Source organism: Calonectris borealis, chromosome 5, assembly GCF_964195595.1.
Source record: "Calonectris borealis chromosome 5, bCalBor7.hap1.2, whole genome shotgun sequence".
Lineage (NCBI taxonomy): Eukaryota > Metazoa > Chordata > Aves > Procellariiformes > Procellariidae > Calonectris > Calonectris borealis.
The window spans coordinates 4,197,420-4,225,300 of record NC_134316.1 but is presented as its reverse complement, the minus strand read 5'-3'; the positions used below and the strand labels follow the sequence as shown (position 1 = coordinate 4,225,300).

At 42.3% G+C, this 27,881-nt stretch overlaps 1 protein-coding gene across 2 annotated transcripts in view; it reads left to right on the top strand.

Annotated features, from left to right (window-relative positions):
* DDHD1 (DDHD domain containing 1) overlaps positions 1–27,109 on the top strand; it is a 67,796-nt gene extending 40,687 nt beyond the window's left edge. For both annotated transcript variants that reach the window (XM_075150761.1, XM_075150762.1), the window contains 8 exons: positions 2,124–2,230; positions 2,387–2,493; positions 13,180–13,442; positions 15,637–15,712; positions 20,756–20,905; positions 22,230–22,482; positions 23,770–23,952; positions 26,072–27,109. In XM_075150761.1, coding sequence (XP_075006862.1) covers positions 2,124–2,230; positions 2,387–2,493; positions 13,180–13,442; positions 15,637–15,712; positions 20,756–20,905; positions 22,230–22,482; positions 23,770–23,952; positions 26,072–26,253 — 1,321 coding nt within the window. In that variant the 3' untranslated portion in view covers positions 26,254–27,109. The remainder of the gene's footprint in view (positions 1–2,123; positions 2,231–2,386; positions 2,494–13,179; positions 13,443–15,636; positions 15,713–20,755; positions 20,906–22,229; positions 22,483–23,769; positions 23,953–26,071) is intronic.
* Positions 27,110–27,881: the final 772 nt, after the last annotated feature.

Genomic DNA, 27,881 nt, shown 5'->3' with positions numbered 1-27,881 from the left:
AGAAGAATTATCTTTGCAGAAAAAGTTTTTGCAAGGCATTGGCTTTCATACCCCTTCCTCAGTGAAGTGTGTTTCTCTCTCGCTGTGCAGCTGATAAGGCTGAAGTAAAAACATAGATGGCATTTTGCCCAAAGCCGCCGTGACATCTCTCTACAGCCCTCGGGAGCTGAAGGTGATGGCTGAAATTCATCTGTTTGTTCCACATCTGCCTTCAGCCTAAATCCCGCTAGCGAGCAGCGGCCTAATGGCGCGACAGCTACTCTGGGAGATTAAGAACAAATTCTGTCAGTACTTTTTCCTTTTTTTCTGTATTGTCACCACTGGTGGCAACCTCGTGGAGATTTGGGCAGCTCCTGACTTCATCTTGCAGCTACCTGCTGTGTACGGCTGACTTTGTTTTAAAGGGGGCTGAAACTCAAGACGGGAGTTTGTCTATAGGGGATCGCCATGTCATCATAGAATCGTTAAGGCTGGAAAAGACCTCTAAGATCATCGAGTCCAACCGTCAACCCAGCACCACCATGCCCGCTACACCATGTCCCTAAGCACCACATCTACACGTCTTTTAAATACCTCCAGGGATGGTGACTCCACCACTTCCCTGGGCAGCCTGTTCCAAGGCCTGACCACTCTTTCAGTAAAGAAATTTCTCCTAATGTCCAATCTAAACCTCCCTTGGCGCAACTTGAGGCCATTTCCTCTTGTCCTATCGCTGTTACTTGGGAGAAGAGACCAACCCCCACCTCGCTACAACCTCCTTTCAGGTAGTTGTAGAGCGCAATGAGCCCTCAGCCTCCTCTTCTCCAGATGTTGGTGCAGAGATGTTTTGCTCATCAAATGGAGCAGCTTAAGTGATTACTGTCTCAGGTGTAGGTAGTGATATAGGCTAAACTGTCTTATTTCTATTGAAGGAGAACAAGGAGCATTAATACATTCATGGGAAGTGTCTCAGCTAGGGGGTTAAACTTACTAAACCCCATTTGGACTGGTGGAAGTACAGATGGGGAGATTAATGTCATCGTGCCTGCAGTTGTAGCAATCATTAGAAGGGGTTTGCTTTGAAAATAGGAAAAAACCAAACGTGTTGAAACTCTGAGCTTTGCCTCAGAAATAAAAAAGCCTCTGATGCCTGGAACTGGGAACCAGCTACTGGAAACCCAGCTCTGCTGCCCCTTGGTCGGATTTAGTTTGTCATGCTCATCTTCAAAAATGCAAATGCCATTGGGAACCAAGATTCATGTAAAGGAAAGAAAGGAAAATACAACGCTTTCTCAGTTTGGTTGCTGAATGTTTTTGATAGAATGCATGGATATTTTACTGTCTTGTATAATTTCATGCTGGTTTTCATTTTTCACACAACACAAGTAAAGTAGCATTTTTAAAAGAATATAATATACCATTATTCTCCTTTTCCCCCAAACAACAGAGAGGGTCAGATATACTTTGGGTTTTAGGTATTTTAAGTTTCTCGCATCCCTTGAGAGAGGTGCAATGTTCATGTTCAGATGTGCTTTAAAAATGAAAGGTCTTTTAAAAGGACAGTTAGCCTGTCCATCTGCTACTGCAAGTTGAAATGCTAATAAATGGTCCTATTTTTCACTCTGAGAGCTCTTAAGCATTCCAATTTGATATGCGAAATTAAAATAAAATTTTGACTTTTCAAGCAATATTTTTAATAGTTTTGTTTGTGTTTAAAAGCACTGAATTGTCTTCCGTACATACTGGTCTAAATGGTTGATTTCAGTGGATTCAGGATTTCAAGGCAGTGGTAAAATTCTTAATTTTCAGATCACATTCTACCCCAAACCCACCAGAGTTAACAGATATCTTTCAAATGAATTTAGATGGTTTATGTTAACCCCATAGTATAATACATTTGAAGTTTTTTTAAACATTTAAAGTTTTTTGAGCATGTCATGGACAGAATTTTCCATTATATGAGAATTTAAGTACTTTATAACAAAAGCATGAGGTGAGGTAATCACCTGTGTTAGTAAGCATGCGTTGCATACTTGAAAAGTAGTAATGCAAGAAATGTGTTGTTGCTGGATGCATTGGCTTTATTTGATAAGAGCACCAATAGTAGTCTTTACAGGAACATGTTCTTCTTTTCTTTTTTATAGGATGCGAGATACTGCAAGAAAAATAGAAGAAAAATATTTTTCCAATCTTGCAACACATGTTGAATTTCTTCCGGTTGAATGGAGATCAAAACTTACCCTCGATGGAGGTACGTTACTTGGTTCTTTTGCTGTTCCGGTAGCTGCAGTCTGCAAAATCGCCCCCAGAAGTTTCATGCCGTGTTCTCTGCACGTGCCTTGTTTGGATTTTATCATTCACCTGCATGTAACTCAAGTCTCTGTTGGTTTTTTTTTTTTCCCCCCAGACACTGTGGACTCCATTACTCCAGATAAAGTACGAGGCTTAAGGGATATGCTGAACAGCAGCGCGATGGATATCATGTATTATACAAGTCCTCTTTACAGAGATGAAGTAAGTGTGTTTTTATGTAAGTTTTACTAGAGCAGGGCATAGAGGCTGAAACAAACTGGACTTGGGAATGTAAGCAAAGTTTCCTTCTGAGAGACCCTGCATAAAGACTTCTAACACATTGCAAGTATGTAATGGTCATCCATTGCAATCAAAATACAGAGTTTTAAGAGTGAGAGGAGTAGAGAAACAGCAAAAAGTACAATCAGTGTAATTTGTTTAGAGCAGAAATGGCTGTCTAAAATGGGTCTGTATCAGCAGCTTAGAAATGGGAAGATTTTTTACGGTGTTTTCATGCATCTGCATATTCAGAGCAATGGGAGTCCATAGAGCTGAGATTCTTTTTACCTCTTGCAAAATCTGTGGACATTTGTCATTTCATTTCTGTCAGATGGGATGGCAGCACGTGTAAACATGCCCAAGCCAGTTTTAATGGGTTTGTGTACACTTGCCTTGCAGGAAAAGCAAGACGGCCCTCAGTTACCTGTTTGTTAGGAGACTGTTCGTATGGTGGAAGCTCCCATCTTACCTTGCCTCGTGTGTGTAGGCACACGTGTGCTTTAGTCTGTGTCGCTGTAGAGTGACCCCGTTAATCAGAGGGGAAAAGCCTTGAATAAGTGATAAAGTAGCCTGTAAAACATGTACAGTGCCTCACCCCAATAGCATCCTTTCTGTGTCACACTTACTGGAAAACCCCTGGGGGGGTGTTTTAGGATTAGTTTCTATAGGAATTGTAGTTTTTTTCTGTATTGACTACGTTATGTATGGAGTAATGGTAATCTTTTCACAGCCTCGGTGCTCTGTGCGTGATTAGGCTGGGGTGGGAGGGAGAGACCTTAAAAGCCTACCTGGGATTTGATGCTACCTTTCATTAAAATTAGATGTGTTTAAATCCTTTAGACTGGCAACATAACTTTAAAACCTAAACTACCTAATAATACTTCTTTTCCTGATAGCAGCAATCGTGGTGAGATCGCTATGAGCCTTTTAAGCTTCCAGCACTGGCAATAGGTGTACCGAAAGCTGTACCTCTCTTGTTACTCAGACGCAGAGTTCATTGTTCAGGGCTCCTGGGTTCTCCGCTGTGTATCGCGTTTCTCTGTCTGTTGTGGAACTGAAACCAGCATGAACTTTTGTGGCAAGCGATGAAAACTTCTCTGGCAGCTTTAAAATAGACTTTTTTAAACTGCATTAGAGGCTTGGCACGTCTGTGGGCATCTTATGGGAAATGGATTAGCGAGTGAAGTTCAGGTATGCTGGCCAACAATGCATGAAAAATTTAATTCATTGCTCAGTAGAACTTAGTTTTGCAGGTATATCACCATTGCTCAAGTACAAGAATTGACAAATAAAATGAGTGTGCTGTGGCTGTGCTTAGATCTGATTACTGCAAGACTTAAGTTGTTTTCGTCACTGAATCAAGTGAATTTTCTTGAAATGTTTGCAACAAGTTGATCATTACCTTACCATATTCAAACTGCATTGTTAAATCTTAGAACTTTCTCAAAGCAAAGTTGTACAATTTGAATTGCAAGTATTTGTCCAAAACAGAAAGTGCTATTACAAGTGAAGTGTTAAAACCTTGAAGAACAGGTTTCTGAAATGCGTCTTTGGTATTGCAGCCAAAATGTTTGGGATGCAGGTTTTCTGGTTGTTCGTTCAGCTACAGAGTTCGTGTTCTGCCAGTGAGTTGTCAGGGATGTGCCTTCTTGTTTGATTCTGCTCATTTGCTTGGGAGTTCTGTAAAGCTCATCGTCATTAAATAGTTGAATAGTTTTTGCTTATTTTTTAACCTTTTATTTTGCCTTTACCTACAGAAAGGAGACTTGTTTGGGTTTGGGGGTTGTTTTTTTTTTGTTACTCTTCCTTATCCCATTTTATTTTCTGTGACGTAACTTTGCAGAGTTTAAAGACGATATTATCAAGTTGAGCCGCCTTCTGGAAAAACAGCTGGGTTTTTTCCCATGTTCAGTGTGGCACTTTGTCCTGAGTGCTCATTCCAGCTCAGAAGTGAGCCTTGTCATCAAGTATTTGCATGGTCACACCTTGCTCAGAATTAGTATTCCTGCTCGCCACTTCGTAACGCTGGCCCCGTTTGTTGTATACTCCTAACGCTTTCCATCCAGAAATCCCAAAAGTGTCTCAAAAGGAGCTAATTAAACTTTGCTGTGCCCCTGTGAAATAAATTGAGCAGTGCAGCGAGTTCAGCCTAGAGAAGAATAAAGCTGCTATTCACCTGACAACACTTAACAATACTTTGATAGGAATTTTCTTTCTACTTCCAAGGATTCTTGCCCACATCTAGAAGTAACATAACTGCTTCTTTAAAGGTTTTGACCACTCTTTAAACAACTCGTTAAAGGATTTGCAAGTGGGTAGCCACTATCTTCTTTCGGGGGGGAAGAAGCCTTGTTATATCAGCTTTCACATGAGATAGCAGAGAGGTTTTGCAGATGTAGGTGGATTGCTCTGCTAAGCGTTACGAGAGCATGGTGGATAACCCCCTCTCTGATTTCAAGTATTGTTTCTTCTGCAGCATGGTAGGAGAATATCCAAAAGGTGCCTCTGACTTCTGACATGCAATGTGATACCAGTCAGGTATTAATAATTCAGTACAGCCCTATGAACATCTCTCAGACAGTCTGGTCTCAGAGTTCAGTCTGGAGGTTGTCTGCAGCCGACAGATTCGGCTGTGGTGTTTGTGTGTGGCTGCAAGTGAATTCTGCTGTGCAGGTCCTCGTCTATACAGTGGTCCACGAGGAGTAGAACAGAATCCCTCTTTAAACATTACACAGATAATAAGGAAAAGCAATAAATTGATATTTTGATGGACACATGCCTATTTCTAAATGAAAAGTCATTTCACACTTTTAATTCTGACCTTGCTAGTGCTATCTATGGTAACGTAATCTTGGGGTTTAGTGTCTTCAGTGGGTGACTTCGTTTCACATCTGTGTCACTGTAGCTTCATATTTCTTTAATAATAAATGGCTGTAACAGAGATTAAAAAGACTAAGTGATGCACAGTAAGTTCAGTGTTGTCGTCTTCATTATATTGTTAAGTGCTTATTTTACTGATCTTCACTGTACTTACTTGCAGGCTAATTGTAATTCTGTAAATTATTGATAAATGTCTTGGCAGAAAATGCCTTTAGTACAGGATAAATATTATTTACATCCGTCATCCCAAGATCTCTAAAGATTTAGTGCAAATATTACAGTAGCCTCAGAAGACTAGTAGGAGATGTTTATGGATTACTTCCACCACAGCTAAAGAGCAGGGAAACGCGGTGGGTATTGAACGTTTCTCACCGGCTGAGGAGAGGAAACGAAGAAGCCGGGGTCGGGGACGTGGTGGCTGTGGGCTTGGTGTTGGAGGGGCATTACAGGCTTTAGGAGGCCGGGGGGAATACAGCGTAATGCAGCCAGCCTGGCACTGCTCCCTTGGGCAGACTTCACTGTCCACCTTGAAATGGCTTGACGGTTTGCTATTATACACATCTTAAAAAGGAGGATTAATGACTATACTCTTGAAATTTGGGACAAGTGTTAACTTTTACTCGAGCTTTCATCCCTCTTTGCTATGAGGTTTTGCAATGGAAGTGTCCTCCTCTTCAGCAATAAAAGGCAATTGTTTTATGTGCGTTTGAAAACGAGAGGGATATGAAGCAGGAAATTTTTAACTGAGACTATTTCAACACTGGTTTTGCTTATTCTTTGCTTATTGACCTAATAGTCAAGGAGCTGCTTGGAAGCACTTTCATGGCTTGCTTAATTCATTTGATTGTCCTTGATTGTGTCTCAACTTCATAAAGTGATAGGTTACTGGATCTGCCTGAACCTAAACTTAGTCTGGAACACCGTGACTTGGTTAGAAATGGGTTAGACTCAGCTTTTCAACAGAAAGAGGGGTACAGAGAGAGAGACTCGGGTCTGGGCAGATCCGCAGATCCTTTTTCTGTAACGTCGCTAAGACACGAAGCCATTCCTGCCTGTTCACCCAGCTAAGTCTCGTTCTGGCCTCTCATCTGTTGTTGTGACGCTCTTCTGGCACCCGTCAGTGATGCCGTCAGGGAGCACGACGACTGTCATATTCTGGAGGGTCAGCAGTCTCCCCACCTCTGCGTTGTGTGCTGGCACGTTCTCCCGGTTCACGTGAAGCAAACACTCCTTGTCTTTGCTTTCCTGGTCCTTTACAATCCATCCTTGAGCTGCAGATCTTTCGTTGGCTTTTAAGGACCTTCTTGTACCTCCAGTTGGCTCACACACCTTCTTACTGCCTGCTTGCTGAATTTCAAACAAGTTTGCACTTTCTCCTGAAGCTCTCTTCACATTTGGAGGGAGCTGTTTGCAAAACTCACTGTTCCTCAGATCTCCTTAAAATTCCTTTCCCACGGAGCCTGCAAAAACAGTCATGCTATTCAAGCTGGAGGGGTGCAGAGGTCAGGTTTCCTGCACTCCCTTTTCATATGTAGCTGTCTGTTATTTTTTTTCTCTTGGGCTTCAAGCTGTTTATGTGAGAAGATTGTCCAGTGGGTGAGGGTCTGGTGGAGACGGCAGAGAGAAAGGACCTCTGAAAGTTACAACAAGGGGGTGGTCAGAGCTGAAAGCAGGCTCAGAAGAGGACAATCAGCAAAGCCCAAGAGGAGAACAAGTGTTTTTGTTGGCTTTGACAGATCAAAGAGGTGGGGACTGGAGTGCTATATCCAAGTTTTGACAGCAAGCGGGTCATTGAGGATTTGAGCAAGAGCAGTGCAAGCTACGCGTTACTTCTGTGCTCAGGGTGCCAGCGGGGGTTTTGTACTCCTTGTTTTCTTGAAAAAAATCCTTTCCTGGGTATTGAGGGGAAAATGTCATTTTCTACCCTGGTACTTTTGACATGCACTGAAAAGCCCCTTTGACCCCAGTGATCTGCCCGCTAGAATGGGCAGGGGTTGAAGTTCTTCCTCCTGCCTGAATCTCCTTGGTGTAGGTCCAGGAGGTGTTTGTCCACCACGCACACAGCCGACGACTTCTGCTTTGCAAGAAACAGGCACGCTTATTTACATTGGTGTCTCACAAGGCTTCTTTTGCGTCAGAGGAGGAACGAACAGCTGTTTTGGATGCTGGTGCCGGGGATTTAGAGATTTGGGTTTTTTCCAGCTCAGCAGAGGATGCCGTTAATGTTCTGCGTAAAAGGGCTTCAGCTGAGACAGACAGCAGCTCCGGATGTTTCACCGCTTACACAGTTCCTTGCTTCCCATCATGATCCAGCAGTTCAGGCTTACCCAATACCCAAGAGGAGATGAGAGACATGATCCTTCTGCCCTTATTATCAGCCTTGCCACAGCTCCTTCTTCTGCCCGAGATGATGGTGGCGTGTCTCGTCTGACTCAGGCTCCTGTCTTGTCTTTACAAAACACATGTCCTTGCCACCAGGACTCCTGAATGGGTGGAATGGGCTGTTATTTTTTGACTTCTTGGAAGCCATATGCCAAGCAGGCGTGTAACTGGAAAGCAGAGGGGATTTTTGGCCTGATCAGGTCCAGCAACCCGTTCCTGGGTTGACAGTCTGGTTTTTGGCTTCCCCTCGAATTGCATGGCTTCACGCTGGCTCTCCGTGAACATGCAGAAAGGCCATTCCTTACCCTGCCTTTAATTTGGTTTGTGAAGGGCATAGAGCATTTAACCTCAGTTTGTCAGAGTATAAGCTGATGACTTCTGAGCAACTTGATCCCGCGGGCTTGAATTTCCTGCGTGGAAGATTTATTGGCAAAACTTCAGCTGATAAAGGGAGCTTCGGGCAACTAGTAATCAATCTCCTTTTCATGAGGCAAAAATGAAACACATTCCCAGAAGTGCTTCACAGGGGAACAGCAGCGTACCACATCTGCTCAGTCGTCCTCTGGCATTTTTTCTCCATTCACCCGGTTTTGCTGAGATCTTTGCTGAAAATCAAGTCTCTCCCTTGCCCTTTGGGACCAGATTAGAACATGTAGGAAATGCATCCATTTCTTGGATGCTGCTCTGTCAAACTGTATCAAAGGCTGTGTCTCGAGTGTCTGTGCTTCTGCCGGTATTGAGCAGACATAAGTACTATTTAATAGTACATAAGGGCTCTCCTCCTAGCCTGAGGATTGTGTGCCTGATTATGACTTGCTGTAAAATCAGTCTCGGAAATGTGATTGCGTTAAAGGCTTCAGGCATTGCAAAGTCCTGCATTGTTGGTATTTCTTTTTCTCTGGGTATCTGTGAGTATTTGCAGTGGTACATCTACAAGGCTCGTACTATTTTAATCCTGCGCTAAACTTTTGTACTGAAACAATTGGTCTGCAAAAGGTGCTTAGGAAATTTTTCCCTGAAAATCAGAACAGGGAGAAAGGACTTTTCTGGGGAAGAAAACAAGAACACTGGAAGATTTTCTGTACCTTTCTTTGAAATATTGCAGTGTCCTCAGGCAGATGCTAAACTAACGCTGTGGTAGAAGGGTCAGCTGGGAGGAAGGGATTTGATATGGCTATTTTTTGAAGAAATAGGAAGTGTTCCCCTTGTAACAGTGGTTTGATCTGTTCGGTAACAGGCACGTAAACGTGCTGCATTTCATGGTCCTGGAAGAGCCGAGGGCAGCGGAGCAGAGCGGAGCAGCCAGCAGACCAGCAGTCAGAGCAGCAAGCAGCGTTTGTGGGAGCAGCTGCACAGGAAAAAAAAAAAATCGCCTCGATCGACTGCTGCCACATTTATTCTTTTGTGAGATATTTGAGCTTTTTTAGTCTGTGGGAGAAGCCTTAGGAGATGCTAATATGGGTTGGGCAGAAACTCAAGGAAACTCTAGCCTTTTTGGGGGGAAAGCCCTACTGAAAGCCCTGCTGGGGGGGCTGCCAAGGAACAGCACTGCTGCGGGGGCTGGAGAAACGGCTCTTTGAATGTCCAGTCCCACTGGTCCCCAAAATAAGGTGGGAACTGGGAGGGAGGAGGCAAGAGGGGAGATGGAAAGAGAGAGAGGGGTCTGGTCATATTGCATTCCACTGATGAACTTTTTTTTTTTCCTGGATGATTCCTGCTTTCCTGTTTTCAGGCAGAAACAGCAGGTGCTTCCTAAACACATAATAGATCCCATGGACCGGCAGGCGGTCGGGCTTGGGGTGGGCGGAAGCACCAGGGAAACCAGTGGGGAAAGGGCTCCCTTAATCGGGAAGTCATTGGATGTGGGTGCAAGATGTGGGTGCAGCGAGAGCAGGAGAAACTGTCAGCAAGCTCTGGGTGAGGCACCCGTTACTTAGCACCTGACAAGGAGGTATAGACATGGAGCAGCCACTCGGGTGTTGTGGTTTTGGGGAGGCTGAGGAGCGAGTTGTTATTTTGTTGGGGTTTTTTTTCTTTTTTTAATGAAACAGACTCCCATAGACCCTTCAGAGGGAGCAGAAAGACAAGCTGTGGATTAAAAAAAAAAAACAACTCAGCTCTTAAAAAGTTGGTTTTAATTATGGTGGTGCTGTTTAGGAGAGAAAATTTGATAGGTAGTTATATTTTTCGTATTTATTTTCAATTTAAAAAGTTACTTGTTTTAGCAAATACAAAGCCAATTGGTGTTTATAGAAGGTATTTTTATATGCAGTGTTAGGATATATATCGAGCTGTAACTACGAAAGAGATTTGGAAGCACTTCATGTTACACTTGCTGGACTAAAGCCCTTTGCAAACCAAGCTTTTCTTTTACAAGTTAGACTATTGTATGTTTTTTAAGACTAAGAAAGCAAATCAGGATTAAATATTATCTTAACTTCATATACTGCTTAACCAAATAATTTTTTACCTGGGACTTAAAATGAATATGCTTTTTCTTTTCTTTTCTTTTTTTCCTTACTATATACACAAAAGGTTCAATTTCTGATCTTAGTACTGATACAGAACTGGCAAGATACAACCATCCATAAGCGCTCACTGCAGGTGGAGGGCTTCTGGTTTTGTCATAGCAGCGAACCAGCCCATTCATAGTACCTGAAAATCTGGAGGCTTTACTACAGCAGAGCTTCTACTCTACAATTAAGTTAGGTAACCAGTGATTTGGAGTTTAGAAACAATCTCGATCAGATGATTTACTTGAATTAAATGCTTGGACTCTGATCTGCAGACTTCCAAATATGCAGCTATTTGGAAATCCATGCACAGTTTCTTAGTTGCTGTCCATGTTTTTGCCTAACTTCTCAGTAACAGCATGTTTTTAAGGAGCAGGACAGTTAAAAACAGGGTTGGACTTGGTGTCCAACCAGGACTTTCCAAGAATATTCTGTCTTATGCCCCCAGATTGCAAGAGAACAAGACCTTTGTAATGAAATGCCATGATGCCAGAAGATTACTTACCCGCTCTGTGCCTATGGGCTGTGGGGGAGATGCCATGATGTTGTTCTTCTTGGAAGATAGCTGCTTTTCCAGGGAAATAGGCTGTGCAGGAATAGGGTACAGGAGAGTAGGGTACAGGGCTGTTGAGCAAGTTGGGCAGGACATCGGGAGCAATAGCTTTTATGCAACAAGAAACCAAGGGAAGCAGTTGAGTTGTTGTGCATCTCGCTTTTCCCACCAGGTGAAAAATTTGGGGACACCGAGATATATTAATACAGCTTATTTAGGATTTTTTAAAACAAGATGGCATTACTCATCTCCCTGCTGTACTGACAGGGATGCTGGAAGTTATGATGAGTCCAGCACTAGTTTGCTTGGCATTTTTTACACCGCAGACTCTGAAACCTGAAGCCAGCGCTCCATCCAGCGTGTCTGCTGTACGCTGGGGCTCCCGGGCTCCCTGCTGGGGTCCCCGACGGCAGGACAGTGTATGTTGGCTCCCTTGGAGGGTACCACGGCAGCCAGCCACGCAAACTGCTGGATATCAGCGTTCTCTCATTTCACTGAGCTCCTGGCAGGAATCCCAAAACACTTTGATTTTCAACAGATCTCTGCTATTTTGTTCCGGGTTTTAATCAAAACCTTTTTAAATGGAGAAAATGCCAGGCAGCCAAAGCTATTCCTGATTTCTATTTTCAGCTTCAGCTCTTGCTAAAACCTCTGCCTGTTTGTTCATGTGTGAAAATAGTGCCCAAAGTCCGTATAGAGCCTAACGCAAGAATAGGCAGCGTCACAGTCAAAAATACTTGAAAATAGGTGTTATGGTACTTATTTCTCCAAGCTGTTGCAAGGCTTTGTTAATCATTTCACAGTGCTTTAGGCATAGGGTTTGATGTGTGGATTCTCGCTCAGTAAAATGTGTATCAAACACTGACAGTCCTAGTGCCGTTCATATTTATATTCAGTAATGATTCAGGCTCTTGAAAAATCATGTTGAAATTACATGTTCTATAGCTTTAATTTCCTGTTGCTAACAAGGGAATGATTTGCAATTTCTTGTTTGTCCTCCTCTATGCCATAGCCTGGAAGCATTGCTCAGTTACCATGCTGAGTTTCACAAGCAAAGCTGCCTTTTTTGCACTGTCTAGTTCCTAAATCTCGTGGCTTTCAACGTTTCTCTCTAAAAAATACTTTCTGTGAATCTGAACATTTTTATGCATGTGTACCCTAGTGTAGGATTTGAAGCAGATAAGCCTCTCCGAGACTCAATTAACATAGGACCAATACATATTTATTGCAGTAGTACTATAGAATTAGTCTATGATGTTTGACAACCATGTTGCATTCCTGTTTTTCCCCAAAAACCTTCCTAGAAACCTGTAACCAGAAAACTGTTGTTCTTAGCATTGTTTATATCAAATGTTCAAATTCTGGCTCTGCCTGGCACATTTGTGCTTTTTCTCCTCCCATATCTTCCTTTTGCCTGAAATACGAGGCTTTTTATTCTTTAGCAACACCATTTCATTCCGATTTCTTTGGAAGAAATGACAATAGGTGTGGTATGGTGGGATGGAAAGCTGCATTTCCTTGTAGCCAGGCAGTGGGCAGAATAATGAAAGACTTGATGAGTTCAAGTATACTTTATGAAGATCCAAAAGCAATTTGAGGATGTTTTCCCAGAACCCATTTAGGCTGTCACTGTAGTATCTGAGCATATCCATTTTAGTGGATTTATCTTCCCAGTCCCTTGCAATGAGGTAGGAATGCTGTTGCTCACTTTGATAAATGGAGAAGAGCGAGTATGACTTGTCCGGGGTTATGTGCCAGGCTTGTGGCAGAGATGTGAGCTGATTCCAGATCATGTGTGGCTCAGGAGAAATATTCAGTGCTTTGAAAAGGTGGAGAAACAAGCAATAAGGGAGATACAGCTGTGTTAATAGTCGCTGTCGTGCTAGTGGACCGCTGGTGAAAACCAAGTACCTTGCTATTGCTCACCTCAGAGGATGCTGTTAAGTACTTTAAGCGCCGCTGTCATTTGTTTAAGAGTTTATTTCAATTTAATGCCTTGGGCTGTGTAGTGTAGCAGTTCTAGGGTCACCACCTCTCCTGTGTGGTGGTTGCTGCTGGGTCTGGAGGGGAGAGATGAACCACTGGAGTCAGCGACAGTCAACCAAACTGTTGCTGCTGGCCATAAGATTTTGCTCATCTTCCCAGCCTAAGTGAACGGACCATCATGCTCCTCCTAGATGCATGCTCGAGAAACTGGTCAGTGTGGTACGTGAACATATGTGAACGTGAACATACATGAACATGAGCAGGCGTGATAAGATGTTGATATTAAACTTTCTTTTCCTTACCTTCTTGAAACAGCTGGTGAAAGGGCTGCAGCAGGAGCTGAACCGGCTATACACACTCTTCTGCTCCCGGAATCCAGAGTTTGAGGAGAAAGGAGGGAAAGTTTCGATTGTGTCCCACTCGCTGGGCTGCGTCATCACCTACGACATCATGACCGGTTGGAACCCGGTCAGGCTTTATGAACAGTTGCTGCAGAAGGAGGAAGAGGAGCTTGAAGACCGTTGGATGAGCTATGAGGAGCAACGTTTACTTGAAGAACTTTACATAACTAAACAACGGTAATGCATCCACTTCTGATTGTTAAAGGAGAAAACCACATCCCTAGATGACGCCCTTTGAGTGTTTCCAGAACGCACCATGGCTGTTATCTTTTGTGGCTGATCCTCTTCTGCAGTGATGAATGGCAGTGGTAAATGCTAAAGACAGGACTGAGCAGGCACAGGGAGCTGGCACTGCTAATAGGAGCTCTGAATCCACATCCTACGGGCTGTACCAGAACCAAGCAACTAGCTACTGCTCACTGACCAGATGCCCTGGGAGCAGATCATAGCCAGGAAGAAAGGAGAAGGTCAGGCCATTAGCCCTCCAGATACTTGAGGAGAAACACAACAAAGTAGCTTGCAGGTGGGCAGTGAGCTGTAACATTGAGGAGAACCTGAGCAGTGAAATTCCTAAGTTTCTAGAGGAAAATGAGAAGTTTTCTCCTAGGCTCAGCTTGGAAATTGAGCTCCACCAGCTGGATACAGATGCTGTAATTGCTGTGGTTGGGTTTATGGGGTTACTGCTCTGCTGCCGATCATTTACCAGCTTCTTCCTGCTGCCATCTAGAAGTGTTCGTGCTGTGGGGAGCGTGAAGCAGCACTGCCCACTGTGGCAAATAGGATCTCGGTTTCAGCGCCTTGCAAGTGTTCATAGGGATTCTCAGTGTTAGGGGACCTTGCAGATCATCGTGATGTCTCCACAGTGTTAAGGTGACTTCCCTGTTCTAACCTGGATATCAGGGTGCTAGGAGACACCAGTAGATAGAGAATCTAATAGTATTAGCTTGAGCTTTAGTCTTTCCAGTGGGAGGTGAGGATAAATCGTGATCACAGTTCCTTTTGGTTCCTTCTTGAAACCTATCTTCGTATCGGTGGTACTTTGGAAGCATTAATATAGCATCAGATCTCCTGCAGTGCTTGAAATCAGGATGTGTGTAATTGGGGATTGGTACAGGACATCCCTACCAGCTGCAAGGCTGGATAAAGTGCAATCTTTCTGAGAGAAGGGAAGTAAGAAACCTAATGAAGTTGTCCAGTGGTAAGATGACCCTTCAGGCATGTCACTAGCATACGATCAGGAAAAAATTACCATTTTCACACTGACGCTCCAGCTCCTTAGGCATCCTCTGAAGTGCTTCAGGTTGCATCCACGGTAATCCAAGTATCACTTGACACTGGCACTTCCATATAGCTGGAGTGGCTCTCCATTTCATGAGCCATCTTAGTGCAATTCAGTCTGAAATAATAGAAAATATACTACTGACATACTGTAACTTCTGGATTTCTAGTGTTTTAAGGATGGCAAACACATAGTGGATTTCTGGAAAAGCTTATGCCTGAGTGGGGTGTGTGGTAGCGTGTATAAATATTCTACATTGTAGAATAACATACATAGAGCATGTGAGGTTGTGTATTGGAACCCTTCGACAACGGTTCACAAGAGTCAAGAAATCTGCATGCCTTCTTTTTTAAGACTGAATCATGCTCATTAAAGCATACAAAGTTTTTTGAAAGTACTGCTCTTTGGGAAGTTTCAGCTCCAGACTTGCTTCTTTCTAACCAGATGGCAGAGGTTAAGCTTAACGTATTTGTTTCCATAATGCTTTTGTGGAACTTGAGGAGATGGTGTTTTCCTGCTCTGAAGAGGGCATAATGCTTTAGTGCTGAGGCTGGACAGTTTTACCAGTCCATGTGAGGTGCTTTATATTGTAGCTGCTTTTTTAATTCAGGCTAACTAGAAGAACAGGTGAACAACCAACCTTTTTTAATGATAGTTGAAAGGGTGGGACACTGTCCTCCAGATATTCCACCACAATACAGAACTCCATAATGCTTGGGCCACGGAGTTTCCTGTGGCTTTGGTTTTTTTAAAAAAAAAAAAAAAAAAACAAAACAAAACAGGTGATTGGGTTGCTAAAACACCAAGGAGACAGGAGGTGAGTCACCTAGTCCTAAGGAAGGAGGGTGGGCAGATGCTTGGGGTGGTAAAGAAGGAAACTGTCATGTCTTGATTGATTCCTTCTGTGGTCAGAGAAACAGGATTTCACATACATTGATTCTTAATCGATTGGACTGCCTCCAAGAAATACTGACGCCATCACTCTCTCTTCCCAGCAGACAAAACTGTTGGACCCCACAGGAATGCCTGTTTGGATCAGAGAGGTTAAGGCTCCGTTGTTTATTGGATCTCAGAAAGATCTCTATTTTCTAGGTTGAGAGAGATAGAAGAGAGGTTACATGGGTTAAAGGCATCCACCGTATCAAAACCACCTGTCTTAAAATTTAAGGTATGTATGTTCAAGAGGTTTCTACTGAATGTTCTACTTGCTGTAAAAATACACCTGCAGTATGAGTTATTTTACTTACTTTTTTTTTTTCCCGTGTCCCTAGACATGATCTTGGTAGAATAATTTTAATGTATAGGTTGTAGTGTGTGTATGTGTGTGTAAACATGTTACTGTATTCATATATTACTATTTATTACAAATATATATGTTTATCTGGAAACATGTAAGCCTGTATATAGGTTGTTAATATATTACACACACGTACAACTATGTGGGAAGGTAAAAGCTGTTTGGCAAATTACATTAATCATGTATCTTAAACAATTTCACTTCTACTTTGTTGAGTAATCCATTTTCCTTGGGAACTACTTCTAACATGTCACATCTCTGAGCAAATCTGATTGAATTTCCTCCAGCAGTGGATTTTCCTTCCGAATTACACTGGTTTGACAGCACAAGTTACTTTTAGTCTCATGAAATAGATTGCTTGCTAATCAGCTGTATAAATGGCCACGATTTCATATCATTGGGAAAAGGCATTTTCTAGCTTCTTGGTGGGATGTGCAACAATTTCTCGTTGCTCGACTATATCCTGAAATATTAAACCCTAAAAATGTGACATGATAGATGAGAAGAAAATAGATTATTGTTTCTTAACTTGCCATTTTTCTTTCCTTCTGAGTTCAGAAGGACTGCTAGAAGCCAAGGTCAATCTTGAGCCATAAAAAAGAGGAAACTAACCATGATTCAATTTGTCATAGCCTTCTCCTTTTCATCACTGCTTAAAAGCGTGTATCGCGCTATTATCTCTACCATCAAGGAAGCTGGAGTCGGGCTGATACTCCTCCAGCTCTGTGAAAGATTATTCTTCACTCAGTTGTGTTTAAACTGAAGATTTTTTTGAACAGATGCTTTTTAGAGGGAGCAGGAAAGGAGGGGAAAAGAAAGGGGGAAGAAAAGAGGACTGTGTCAATCCAAATTACTGCTAGGTAATTTTCCTTTGCAGTACATCCTTTTTCTTACCCTTTCGGGAAGGAAGACGTTTGTTTCTGGGAAGCTTTACGCTAGTGACTCCCATTGCTTGATACCGTGCCTGAGACAGAGCTCCAGGGGAAGAGAGAGGCTTTCCCTGAACGTGATGGCAAAGTGCTGCCGCCAAGGGAGGATTTCCACGGGATGTCATTGAAAGATGATCGCTCATCAGCAAGCCGGTCCAGCTTACTGAGGGTGACTAGCTTGTTGAAAGAGAACTAACTGCTTTGTAGGTACCGACTACCAGCACCTTGGCTCTTCATGGCAGACCAGAGCTCTGGTTTGATCGTGAGTTGCTATTAACTGCAAGTGTTTGATCCACAAATTATTTTGGTCTGTGCGACGCAGGAGACTGGAGTCTTTGGTCACTGATCGCCTTAGGCTGTATTACACAACGAAACGGGCATGTACAGCTGTAATGAAAAAGGCTAGCCACTGTCAATGTGTTGCCTCTTTTAGGGACTGAAAGAAATTAAGCTTCCCAGGATGAGAGAAAGTCACTAGTCCTGCATTCAGCAGAGTTAAGCTTGCTTGATGTTGAGCAAGAACAAAGGTAGCTTTTGGCAAGACAAGTGTAAGAATAAATGCGGCAGCTAACTTGGCTGGTATTTAATATTAGAGGAAATGATCCGTGTTTAACTGACCCTTTGGAGAGAAAAAAAAACCTTGAAGATACGGAGTGTCTTGTACTCTAATAATGCATTGGACAAGCCATCAGAATGAGAACTTGAGGGTGAGGTATCTTTATGGTGCGCTCTCCTCTACTTCTCCTCAGGTGGCCCAACTGAACAAACTGCTAAATCATTAGGACCTGTGTGGGTTAAAAGCAAAGCCAACACCCCATTGTACAAGTAAAGCTTAGAATCGCAGCCTTCTCCCCACCAGCTACGTAAGAGGAATCGGAGTTAAAGGCTAAAGGGGCTGAAGAACATGAAAACACGGGGAATAGTGCAACACCTACCTCTTTAGGACTCTGGGGTGCATGAAAATAACCGTGTTGTAGGGTGATTTTCAATCACAGTGGGGAAGAGGAGGGCAGGACGTACCTCAGTTGCTCCCTAGTACTGAGATGGAAATTCATTTAAATCTGGACTTGTCAATGTGCTGGCCCAAAGTTCTTCAGGATTCCTTAGCACTTCTCATTCACCCGGGGTAACAGAAACTCTTCTGGAAGAAGCTCCAGCTTGTACTTGACCTTGTGGTTTCTATGTAGCGTCATCTGACAGTGATGTCAATGTTGATAACAACTATCACAAATTATTTATACGATACTAGTGATTTACCACATGTACAAGAATTATGAGAGCTTAATGGGATGCTGACATGCATCTGAGAGGAGGAGGCCTTTAAACTGAATGCAGAAATGTGCCGTAGTAGCTCAACACACAACTGCCCAGTTAAATTCCCCATGTAATACTGGTGTAAGTCTCTGTTCCCTTTGTCTGCTAAGGCTGCAGGACGTTCCTGGGTGCAGGAACGGGTAGAGGCTGCTGCAGAGATCTGTGTTTCCTCACTCTGAGAGGGTGTTTGGGATCCTCCAGGCTGAAAGGCAGCACAGAAACATAAATTGTAGTCGCCTTCTGTGTCTTCTGTTTTAACATCAGCACTAAACACGTTCATCTGTCCCCCACACTTCCCTATGCACAAAAGAGCTGCGCTGCCTCGCTTCTGTTGGCTCATTCAGGTTTTTTTTTTTAATTCTGAAAATACTGCAGTCTTGAGTTGAATGGATGACTATTTGGCTCAGCTTCTGCTTAAAATACAAATAAATTCATTAAGTCTTCTGTTTATGAATCATACCCAGGAGAAAAGTGCTATCCTGAAAGGTCATGTTCTTAAACATGTACAGCAGTATATGTGAAGTGCCCCACTCCTGCTTCTAGGAGAAACACCAAAGTTAACACATGTTTTCTAGAAAGACGTTAGTCCTCTATTCCCAGTAGGTTTCATGGCATGGCAGTCTTCTCTTCAGCCACTTTGCAACAGCGCTGAGAGTCTAATGGCTGCAATTTAAAGGACTTTATTGTTGGAAGCCTTACTTTTGATTTTCAGTGTTCACTGCTTTGGTATCGGTCTGGTGCCACCCATTAAGGTACCCACCAATTGGTACTTTGTCTTTGTACCAGTATTTCCAGAGCTGGAAGACGATGTTGAAAGGCTTGCGCTTGTAAGAAAATACACAGCAAAGAACAGTGCCCTCCAAGAGGAAAGCATCCGTCCTGCGTGTATGAATAGAAACAATGGAACAAAAGCCATGCACCATGTAACCACTGAAACTATTTACCTTTTGAGATTTTCGCCTAGTCTGTAGTGGCCTAAGGTGAATTCATGACAACATCTTTTAAGCATCTGCTAGCAAGTGTCAGCTAGCAGTCACTTTCTGATTTCCTTCTAAAGCAGAAAGACTGTAATTATGTACTCCAGGCGCTCGATACAGGAATATCAGATGGACAGAGTTAAAGGTTACTTATTCAGTTTAAAGGATTGCACTGTGAATATCTGTTTCTATTGTATTTGAAGATGAGAGAGCTTTTTGTCCAAACTGCAAAAATGTAAGGGTCTCTGTAAAGCTTCATTATAATAAAGCTTCATTATAAGAAAGGAGAGCAGCTTTGCGCTAGACTAGAGTAACAATATAGATGACAGAGCAGTGCTTTGCAGCGTATGACATTGAATAGCTTTGCTGAAGACCTAGATTTTTTTTTTTCCCCATTGAATTGGGGCTTGCGCATTCTTTTGGAAGGAAGAGGTGGGGTACCAGTGCCAAGTCAGAGGAGGAGGAATGATCTCGGCAGAGCTGGAATCTGGTAGATGAAACGGACCATTATTTCTACACCCTCGCTCCACGCGCTGACATATAGTGAAGGCACATGGGAATGCAAGCATCCTCCACATGCGCTTAGCGAGAATGCAGCCATTTCTCTTGCTGGTTAAGTAGCAGCGCACTGGGAGTTGCTCAGTTGTAGTGCCCTGCAAACTGGGCACTACTATTGGGAAAGTTGCAGTGAAGGTCTAATAATGGTAAAATCAATTTTTCTTATAAGAAAATATTCTAAAGGTTAAAAAGTAATTTTGACATATGAAAATATTTTTGACTACAGAGTTTTACATTTGATGTTTCTAGGAGACGATGTCTGAGGATTGGTAATGGGATACGAAGCCATTCACCTCTAGGTCACTGTTGAATCCCGGCCCAGGTTGGTAGTGACCAAAAGTCGTTACCACTGATGCATGTTCAGTGACCTTTGTCAGATGGGTTAGCAGCTGCAGTTCAGGTTTACTCAGTTGCCTCCCGGTGTTAGAGGCAGTCCTTCTAGAGCAAAGTCACGGTAGTTTTGGACGGCGTGAGAGTAGCCCGCGGAGTCGCTCAGTCTGCTGTACCTGTCCCGGGTAGTGGTTCCTAATGTGTGACGTGGTGGCACTTTGGACAAGCAATGTTCTGTTCACTTAACACTAGGTGTTTTTAAGAGCTTGTACATAACACCAGCCTGTATATGTGTGTGACTACTGTAAATATTCTTTAGGTTGTCTTTAATACTCAGCGTAGCTTGCGTTTCTACTTCATCAGTGGGTGTGTGTAGCAAAATAAATCGTGGAGTACTTGGTTAGGGTAAGATTAAGGAGCTGTGGTAAGCTTTGGGAAGTTTCATGAGAAATCAGACTTCAGTCTTGTGAAACTCATCACATTTCCTTAGTGGCTTCCAAATCCTTCTCGCTGCAGCCTTTCCAGTGTTGGTAGACCTCTTTCAGTTCAAATATCTGACTCGGTTTTCAGTTTTCCAACTGTGTAGCACCACAACATGTAACTCTTCTCACAGCAAAGGGAAATGGGAAACTTAACCTTCATGTTATAGTATGTGTGTTATAGTGGTCTTCCCTGTTTTGACTTACTAATACTATACAAGTCCCTCAGTTGAAACTGAGAAATCAGTTGAAAGAGAGAAATCAAATCCAGCCATGTTAGAAAGCATTATTTCCATCCTTACTAACGTGGATGAAATCTCTCCTTAGGTTGAGAATTTCTTCTGTATGGGATCTCCATTAGCAGTGTTTTTGGCATTGCGTGGCATCCGTCCAGGAAACAGCGGTAGTCAAGATCATATTCTGCCCAGAACAATTTGTAACCGCTTACTAAATATTTTTCATCCAACAGATCCAGTGGTGAGTTTTGCAATTGCAGTTGCAAGCTTTTACCTTGACTATTTTTAAGCATCAGCTGTGTGATAATGTGTGATCTTCAAAGTGTGTGAATCCACGCAAGTATGTTCCAGCGCAGGACTGCTTGTTGATGATTGACAATGTCTTTGCTTTTGTAATTGTAGAATAACTGTTTCTACAAATAATTGCCTTAAATACAATATACTTTGCTTCTCTTTTCTTATTAATAAGCATAAGATTCGAGATTACTCTGCCTTTTTTTTTTTTGCAAAGACAGAAGAAATAATCCCTCTCAGTCAAGTTCCAACTTGTGTTTAACTTGCTGACTTCCATTAAACATCATCTGTCCAAAGATACTACTGCTGTTAAAAAAGGCTTAACAAGCAGTTTACAAGATACTGTAGAAAAACAAAGACACTGTTTTTTTTTTCCCCAAGGGGTCCAGAGTAACAGGTTGTTAGAGAGCGGGATAGTACTCGGGAGGGCAGTTTTGGAATAGCTTTGCCTTGTCCTTACACTCTTCCCTAGGCAGCCAGTGTTCACTGTTCTCAAGGGCAGGGTGCTGGACCTGTGATTTGCATCACCTTGGCAACTTCTTTGGTGCAAGCTTGATTTGGGATTTCACGCTTACTGTAGAATAGTAATTCGGGGATACTTTGGTACCTGAATCTGAGTATATTCAGACTTCAATCCAAACTGGATTGATCTCAAGATCTTGTTCAGCTCCAGCTACTCCAAAACCAGAATTTTCCTGGGACGTCTAGGACGATTGGTCAGGCTGCCGTCTGTGGTCCCACTCTGCAAATAATAACTTTACTTAGTTCTAAGATAAAGAAGTGCAGAATGCTTTTCTACATCTAAGTAAACAAAGAAAAATAAAGAATCAATAGAAAATGATTTTTTTTTTAATAAGCACACCAATTTATGGTTTGCACAGGGATCAATGAAGAGTCATCAAACAAAATGTTTACATAGCCAGTTCCTCCCTCTCTGTTGTGTTGTGCAGAATCAGTTTAACTCTGTATAAAGTTTGCTCTGTCAATCTATAACCACAAACATCTGTTAACAGTAACTTGTGTGTTCATTACAACCTGTAGTAGAAGTGTTGCAGAGAAATGTGAGTGCACAAGCAACTAGGCAGCTAATATATCTTCCAGGCTGTGAAAATAAAACTGAACCAGAACATGATGCCACCATTCGGTCACTTTCTAGGCTTCACTCGTTACAGATATTTCGGATTTGAGGTCGGAGAGGACTTTGTATGGGAAAGGAATGTGATTTTTCAGTCTTGACAGTCAGGATTTTCTTTTCTGAATTACTCTTGCAGGCCTATAGATTAGAACCTTTAATTCTGAAACACTACAGCAACATTTCGCCTGTCCAGATCCACTGGTACAACACTGCAAACCCTCTACCTTATGAGCATATGAAGCCAAGTTTTCTCAACCCAACAAAAGAACCTACCTCAGTTACTGATGGCGAAAGTGTTTCAACTGTACCGAGCCCAACTACTTCACCAGTCATGGTTCGACGCCACTACGGGGAGTCTATAACAAACATAGGCAAAGCGAGTATATTAGGTAATTGTTCTTTATGTCCTTTTTTTTTTTTTTTTAATATAGGACCTTCTTATAGAGCTTCGCTGTTTGAGGTGCAACCGTAAGCAAGCTATTCCTGGCTGTTTCAGTTTGTTCTGTAGCGGTGTATGGCTTGTTTTAATCCCAACTGACATTTACTTTGAAGAAAAGACAGTTTACGTACACTGGAGTCAAGGCTTGCAGGGAGAGGATGTGGGTCAGGGAGTTTATGCTATTGCTGCCTTATTGTTGTCTGCCTTATTGAAGTAACATCCTGGTGATTTAATAGTTTCCACTCTACTTCATGGAAAAAAAAAAAATTAAAGCTTGTTTTGTGACTGCATTTTCTGGTATTGGCAAATAGGAGAAAAATCACCCTATGTAAGCTATTACGGTTCCATTTAACTCATGATTTTACAATAGGAAATTCAGCCTGTTTTAATATAAAGTCTGTCCCCTTCTGGCTTTCTGATTTAAAATAAGCTTTGAGCTTAAATTCACTTTCACTGGAGCTTACATTTGAGCGTGCACTTGCAGTTTTTGTTGACTCAAGGCTTTGCTTTAGCTCTCTATGTGGGATTTGGAAGAAGGCTAATGTGACCTAGTGCCAGGAATCTTCCCGATCAAATAAGTAAAGTATATAAAAACAGTTTAGTCCTTAAGTGGGAATAGGCGGTGTTTCAAAGCAGGGTTGCTTTTTGACGTTACTATAGTAACTTTAATGTCATGTCCATAAGGTGGCAGCAAAGTCGGGAAAAAACATCACAGATCTGTTCTTAACTTTCACACCCCTCTTCCTGAGCAACCAAAATACTCCTTTTAAAGGATGGTTATAGCATTTCTAAATGTCTGTAAGAGTTATGCCAACATAAGGACCCTTAATGGGAAGAGTGTCGTAAACGTCCTGATGGCATTCTTATGTGCAGAAGGTACTAACATTGTTACAAAGCATTTTTGTCTTAATCTTAGACTTTTCATGAAAGAAGAATTACAACATATCCTTAAAAGTACCAGATTTCTTGCTGCAGAAGTGTTCTCATGTATTTCAGTTCCCCTAACTACAGTTTCCAAATTACAGCCTTTGCTTGTACGCTAGATTAGTCTCACGATAAACAGTGTACACTTAAGTCAGATAAGCTGTTCCCACCCTAGAAAAGCATGAATAGTGTTTTCCTTCGTCTGTCACTCAACTCTAATTGATGGGTGCTACAGTGACTTTAATTTGCAGTTTGATTTAGCTGCCCTTGTGCTTGTTTTTTTGTTTTTTTTTTTCCTCCATGCTGAACGCAGGAGCTGCGAGTATTGGGAAGGGCCTCGGCGGGATGCTTTTTTCGAGATTTGGTCGATCTAGTACAACCACCCCTCAGACACTCGAGACGGGAAAAGATGGAGCCGAGGGGGACGACAAGAAGGCCACGACTGTTGGGACGCCGCCTTTGCCCCACAGCAGCTCGGGCTTTCTCGAACCCACAGGTTAGTGACGAGTCCACCTTATAAACCCTGTGGAAACAAGACCGTTAGTGGGCTGCAATGTATGTTGTGGGAGGCTGGAAATACCATAACAGCATATGCCGCTGTTTGATTTTGTTGGTTTGCTCTAAAGTGACAAATATTGAATCCATTCCTGCTTTTTGAATCTCTTAAGACTGTCCAAGGACTGACTCGTTGTTCTCCCTTTTATCCTTTTTTCTTTTAATGGAGGTTTATCTGTATATAATATGTACATACATGTACACCACTTACACATATACACGCATGTATAAGTTTTGGCTAATGAGATCTGCATATCAGTAGTTCCTAGACTCCCACTAGGAAAAGCAATATAATTGCTGCAGCGAATCTCAGTCACCATTTATCATAAAATGGATTTATTTACATTTCGCCAAACATTTGCAATTCTGAAGCAATCTGGATTTAAAGGCATATGACTGGAAACAGAAGCTGCCCTTGTCCTGATCTGAACTGCCCGGAACAGAAAGTGTAATTTTAGCACCTGGTTTTTTGGAAAAGTATAGGTACTTCCCTTACAGAAATTCATACTTGATTTTATTTCTAAACTTCTCACTGGCACTGTTGCAAGGCGGGAGTTTTTGCAATCTAAGGAAGTCACAAGTATGTTGTATCCTGTGATAGCGTTCACATGATACATTGCTGTCCGGTCATCGCTGCTCATTTCAACAGATAACCTGTCTGAGTTGGTATTTGAGGACAGAGACTTTGTTTTAAACTTGAGGAAAATAGAGTGGCACGACAGGGAATATCGTGGTGCTGCCGATGAGGTCCTTGGGGAGGGGTTTGGCACGTCAGGGGCCTTCTGCACGGTTCCTGCATCCCTCTCTGCTGAAAGGCCGTCCCTGCTCCGTAGAAGGAGAACGCGGAGCGGAGGCCAGCGAGGCTGCAAGCTGAATGATGCAATCGGCCGCCAAAGTATTTGCTTCTGAGAGGGCGGCCGCGCGGCTTGTGGTGGGGTTTGGCTGCCTCCCAAGCTCCTGTAACGGCCTCTCGTCAGAGGGAGACGGAGTCGTTCGGGGCGTCCTTCCTGCAGGGCGACTGGTTTTGGAATATATGCGTCTTCGTGGAAATGACTGCCGTTGTCTCCTGGTATTCGAAGGCTCCGACTCCCTCTCCTCGCTGCGTTTGCAAAGCGGTGCAATGCTCCTGTGAAAAGACGAAGGGATGTCGTTCCCCGCGTGCCGCCGTGCCGTGACTGCCGAGGCAGCGCTTGTGCGATGCTCCCTTTATGCGCTCTTTGAGCCAAGAATTAAAATTCCTTGAAACTGGCTTTGATAAATGGCTGCATTTTTTACTCAATATGGGGTTTTGGCTTTTGTAGCTAAGCAGGCTTTTAGTTTTGTCCTTTTTATTCTATTGCTCCTTGTAGAGATTTTTCTAACCGCTAAAGTGCCTTAACAATAGTTTAGCCATTGGCCCAGTTAAACATGCAGTGAAAATTGCTTTGAATGTGGTATTAATCAAAGCAGCCATTGAAATGAAAGGATAACTGCTGAAATATATTTGGAATAATCTGGAAATGGAAAGGGCTAGTGCTGTGTAGGGACGGCTGGTTTTCAGAAAGGGCTTATAATATTGGGTGTAGTCTCCTTGTATAGCCACTAAAGATGCGAGAAGTCCATTTATTTCAGAAAGTTCCGAGCATCCACCTTCTGAAAGTCAATGTTTCCTAATGGGACCTCAACATGTGCTGGGTACTTCTGTGTAGTTATCATAGGGAGCATAAATAAATGATTTATATAGTTACTATAAGGAAAACAGCTGCTTAAAAAAAATGCCAGCTTTTCCAAGCTAGGTTTAGTTTCTTCTTCCCACCCACCCCCGCCCCCCTCCGAACTAAGCACCACTCTTAGGTCAGGTTTGTGCTAAATGTATGCGCGTAAAAATGTAAGTACATATTATTAAAAATCACAGTTGACTTAGGTGAGTGTATTGTTAAATGTAAACAGAGAGATATTACGGGCATTTTATACACAGCGAGTAGAATCAGAACCCAAAGCTGATGGAAAAACATGCCGGTGTTTTTTCTTCTGCTGACATACAATTCTAACAACGTTTTTGTTTCTTGTTCAATTTCTAGTGGAACTGGAGCACAGGATTGATTTTGAGCTCAGGGAAGGTCTCGTGGAGAGCAGATACTGGTCCGCAGTCACGTCACACACTGCCTATTGGTCATCTCTGGATATTGCTCTTTTCCTTCTAACCTTCATGTACAAACACGACCAGGAAGACACTGACAAATCCAATTTAGACGCTATTTGAATTTTTGACCGGGGATGGGGTGGGATGGGAAAGGAGATTTTAAAACAAATGGCACAAAACTGATGTTTTACTGTTGAACTGCAGTATATATGGCATGGAGGTTTCAGGTTTAAGTGCATGTTTGGATTTTTTCCTATTTCTAAAGAGCAAAAATGATTTGTATTTAAAAGCACTTTATAGTTTTAAACATTTTGCAGTGCTTCATTAGACCTGAAATGATTCCAAATTCTTGTTAACTTTGACTGTATAAAAAGCCAATACAACGTGTAGCATCCCGTAAGCACGGTTGTGCAGTGTGCTTGGGTGACATACTTGTTAATGACCATCATTGCTGTTTAGTTCATTAAAGTATAAAAGATTAGTTGATTAAAAAAAAAAACTAAATTAATTTCCATTAACAAAAATATATGTTAGATACAAACCTAAAACTGCCATGTTCTGATGTTTTACGTATCAGTAAATAACAAACGGTGGTGTCATTTTTCTAGGACTTTATTCAGCTCCACGTCCTATTATCCACAGTACCATTGAAAGACCATTCTGACTGCTGGCTTCTGAGGGCATATTATACGTGACACATTTAGAAACTAATGCTGAAGAAAGCATGAAGCAAATATTTGAAATACTGTAATTATAATTTATTATTATCTCTAATTGTTTCATTTTATTCCAGTGTATAAAACATTACTTTTTTACTGGTTTCTTTTGACATAATTTAAGAACCACATTTATTTTCTACAGTGTTAAGACTTTTTCTCAGAAATACATATCTTTGTACTACTATTCAAATGAATATATGGACACTGTGGCACACTTTAAGTATTTTTTCATTAAAAATAAATATTTGTGGTTTCACACAAATGACATCGGTCACATTCTTCTCAAAGGTAAGTAACTGCCTTTGCTTTTTAGGTCCCAAGTGTTTCTCAGGCACAGGAAGATTTTGACCTCACATTAGACTTGGTTTGCAGAAGATCCAGCTGTCTTTTGCTTACCATTATTAAATGTATATATGTGTGTGTGCGCGTTTGTATAAAAATGTACGTATATGTATATTTATGCGCAAGGAACCTATCGAGAGGAAAGAGAGCAGCATAAAATGAACTTGGTGAGGCCTAAGAATACCAGAGCTTAGATAGATTTGTATCTGAAACTAATTCAGGAGAAGTCAAGAGAGTTAAGTGTTGTGATGAAAGGGAATAATCTCCAAATGAAACACTAAAAGGTCATTGCTGAGATTTTAAAACTGTGGAGTAGACGTGTCAGATACATGGCCTCTGAGCTGCCTCTGGCTGAGGTATTTATGATCTGTATGGCATATGTAGAAGCTGCAGAATCTAAACTTTTGGGTTTTTTAAAAAAAAAAAATCAGGCTGTGGTGTCGGTGAATAGCGGTGTTCTCCGTGTAAACAGATGTGGCAACATCAGCCCACACCAGCTGACAGCCTCAGCCAGTGGCTTGGAGGCACGGAAACCACCCAGACGTCCCTTTCTGAAATTCTGGGGGGAGAGAGAATATTCTTCTCCCAAATAATATTACTTGGGCTGCTGCGTATTTCCCCAGTCCATAGTGCAATGGGGAAGGAATTGGGCCTGTATGTCGGGGGTATGGGTTTAGGAATAATTAT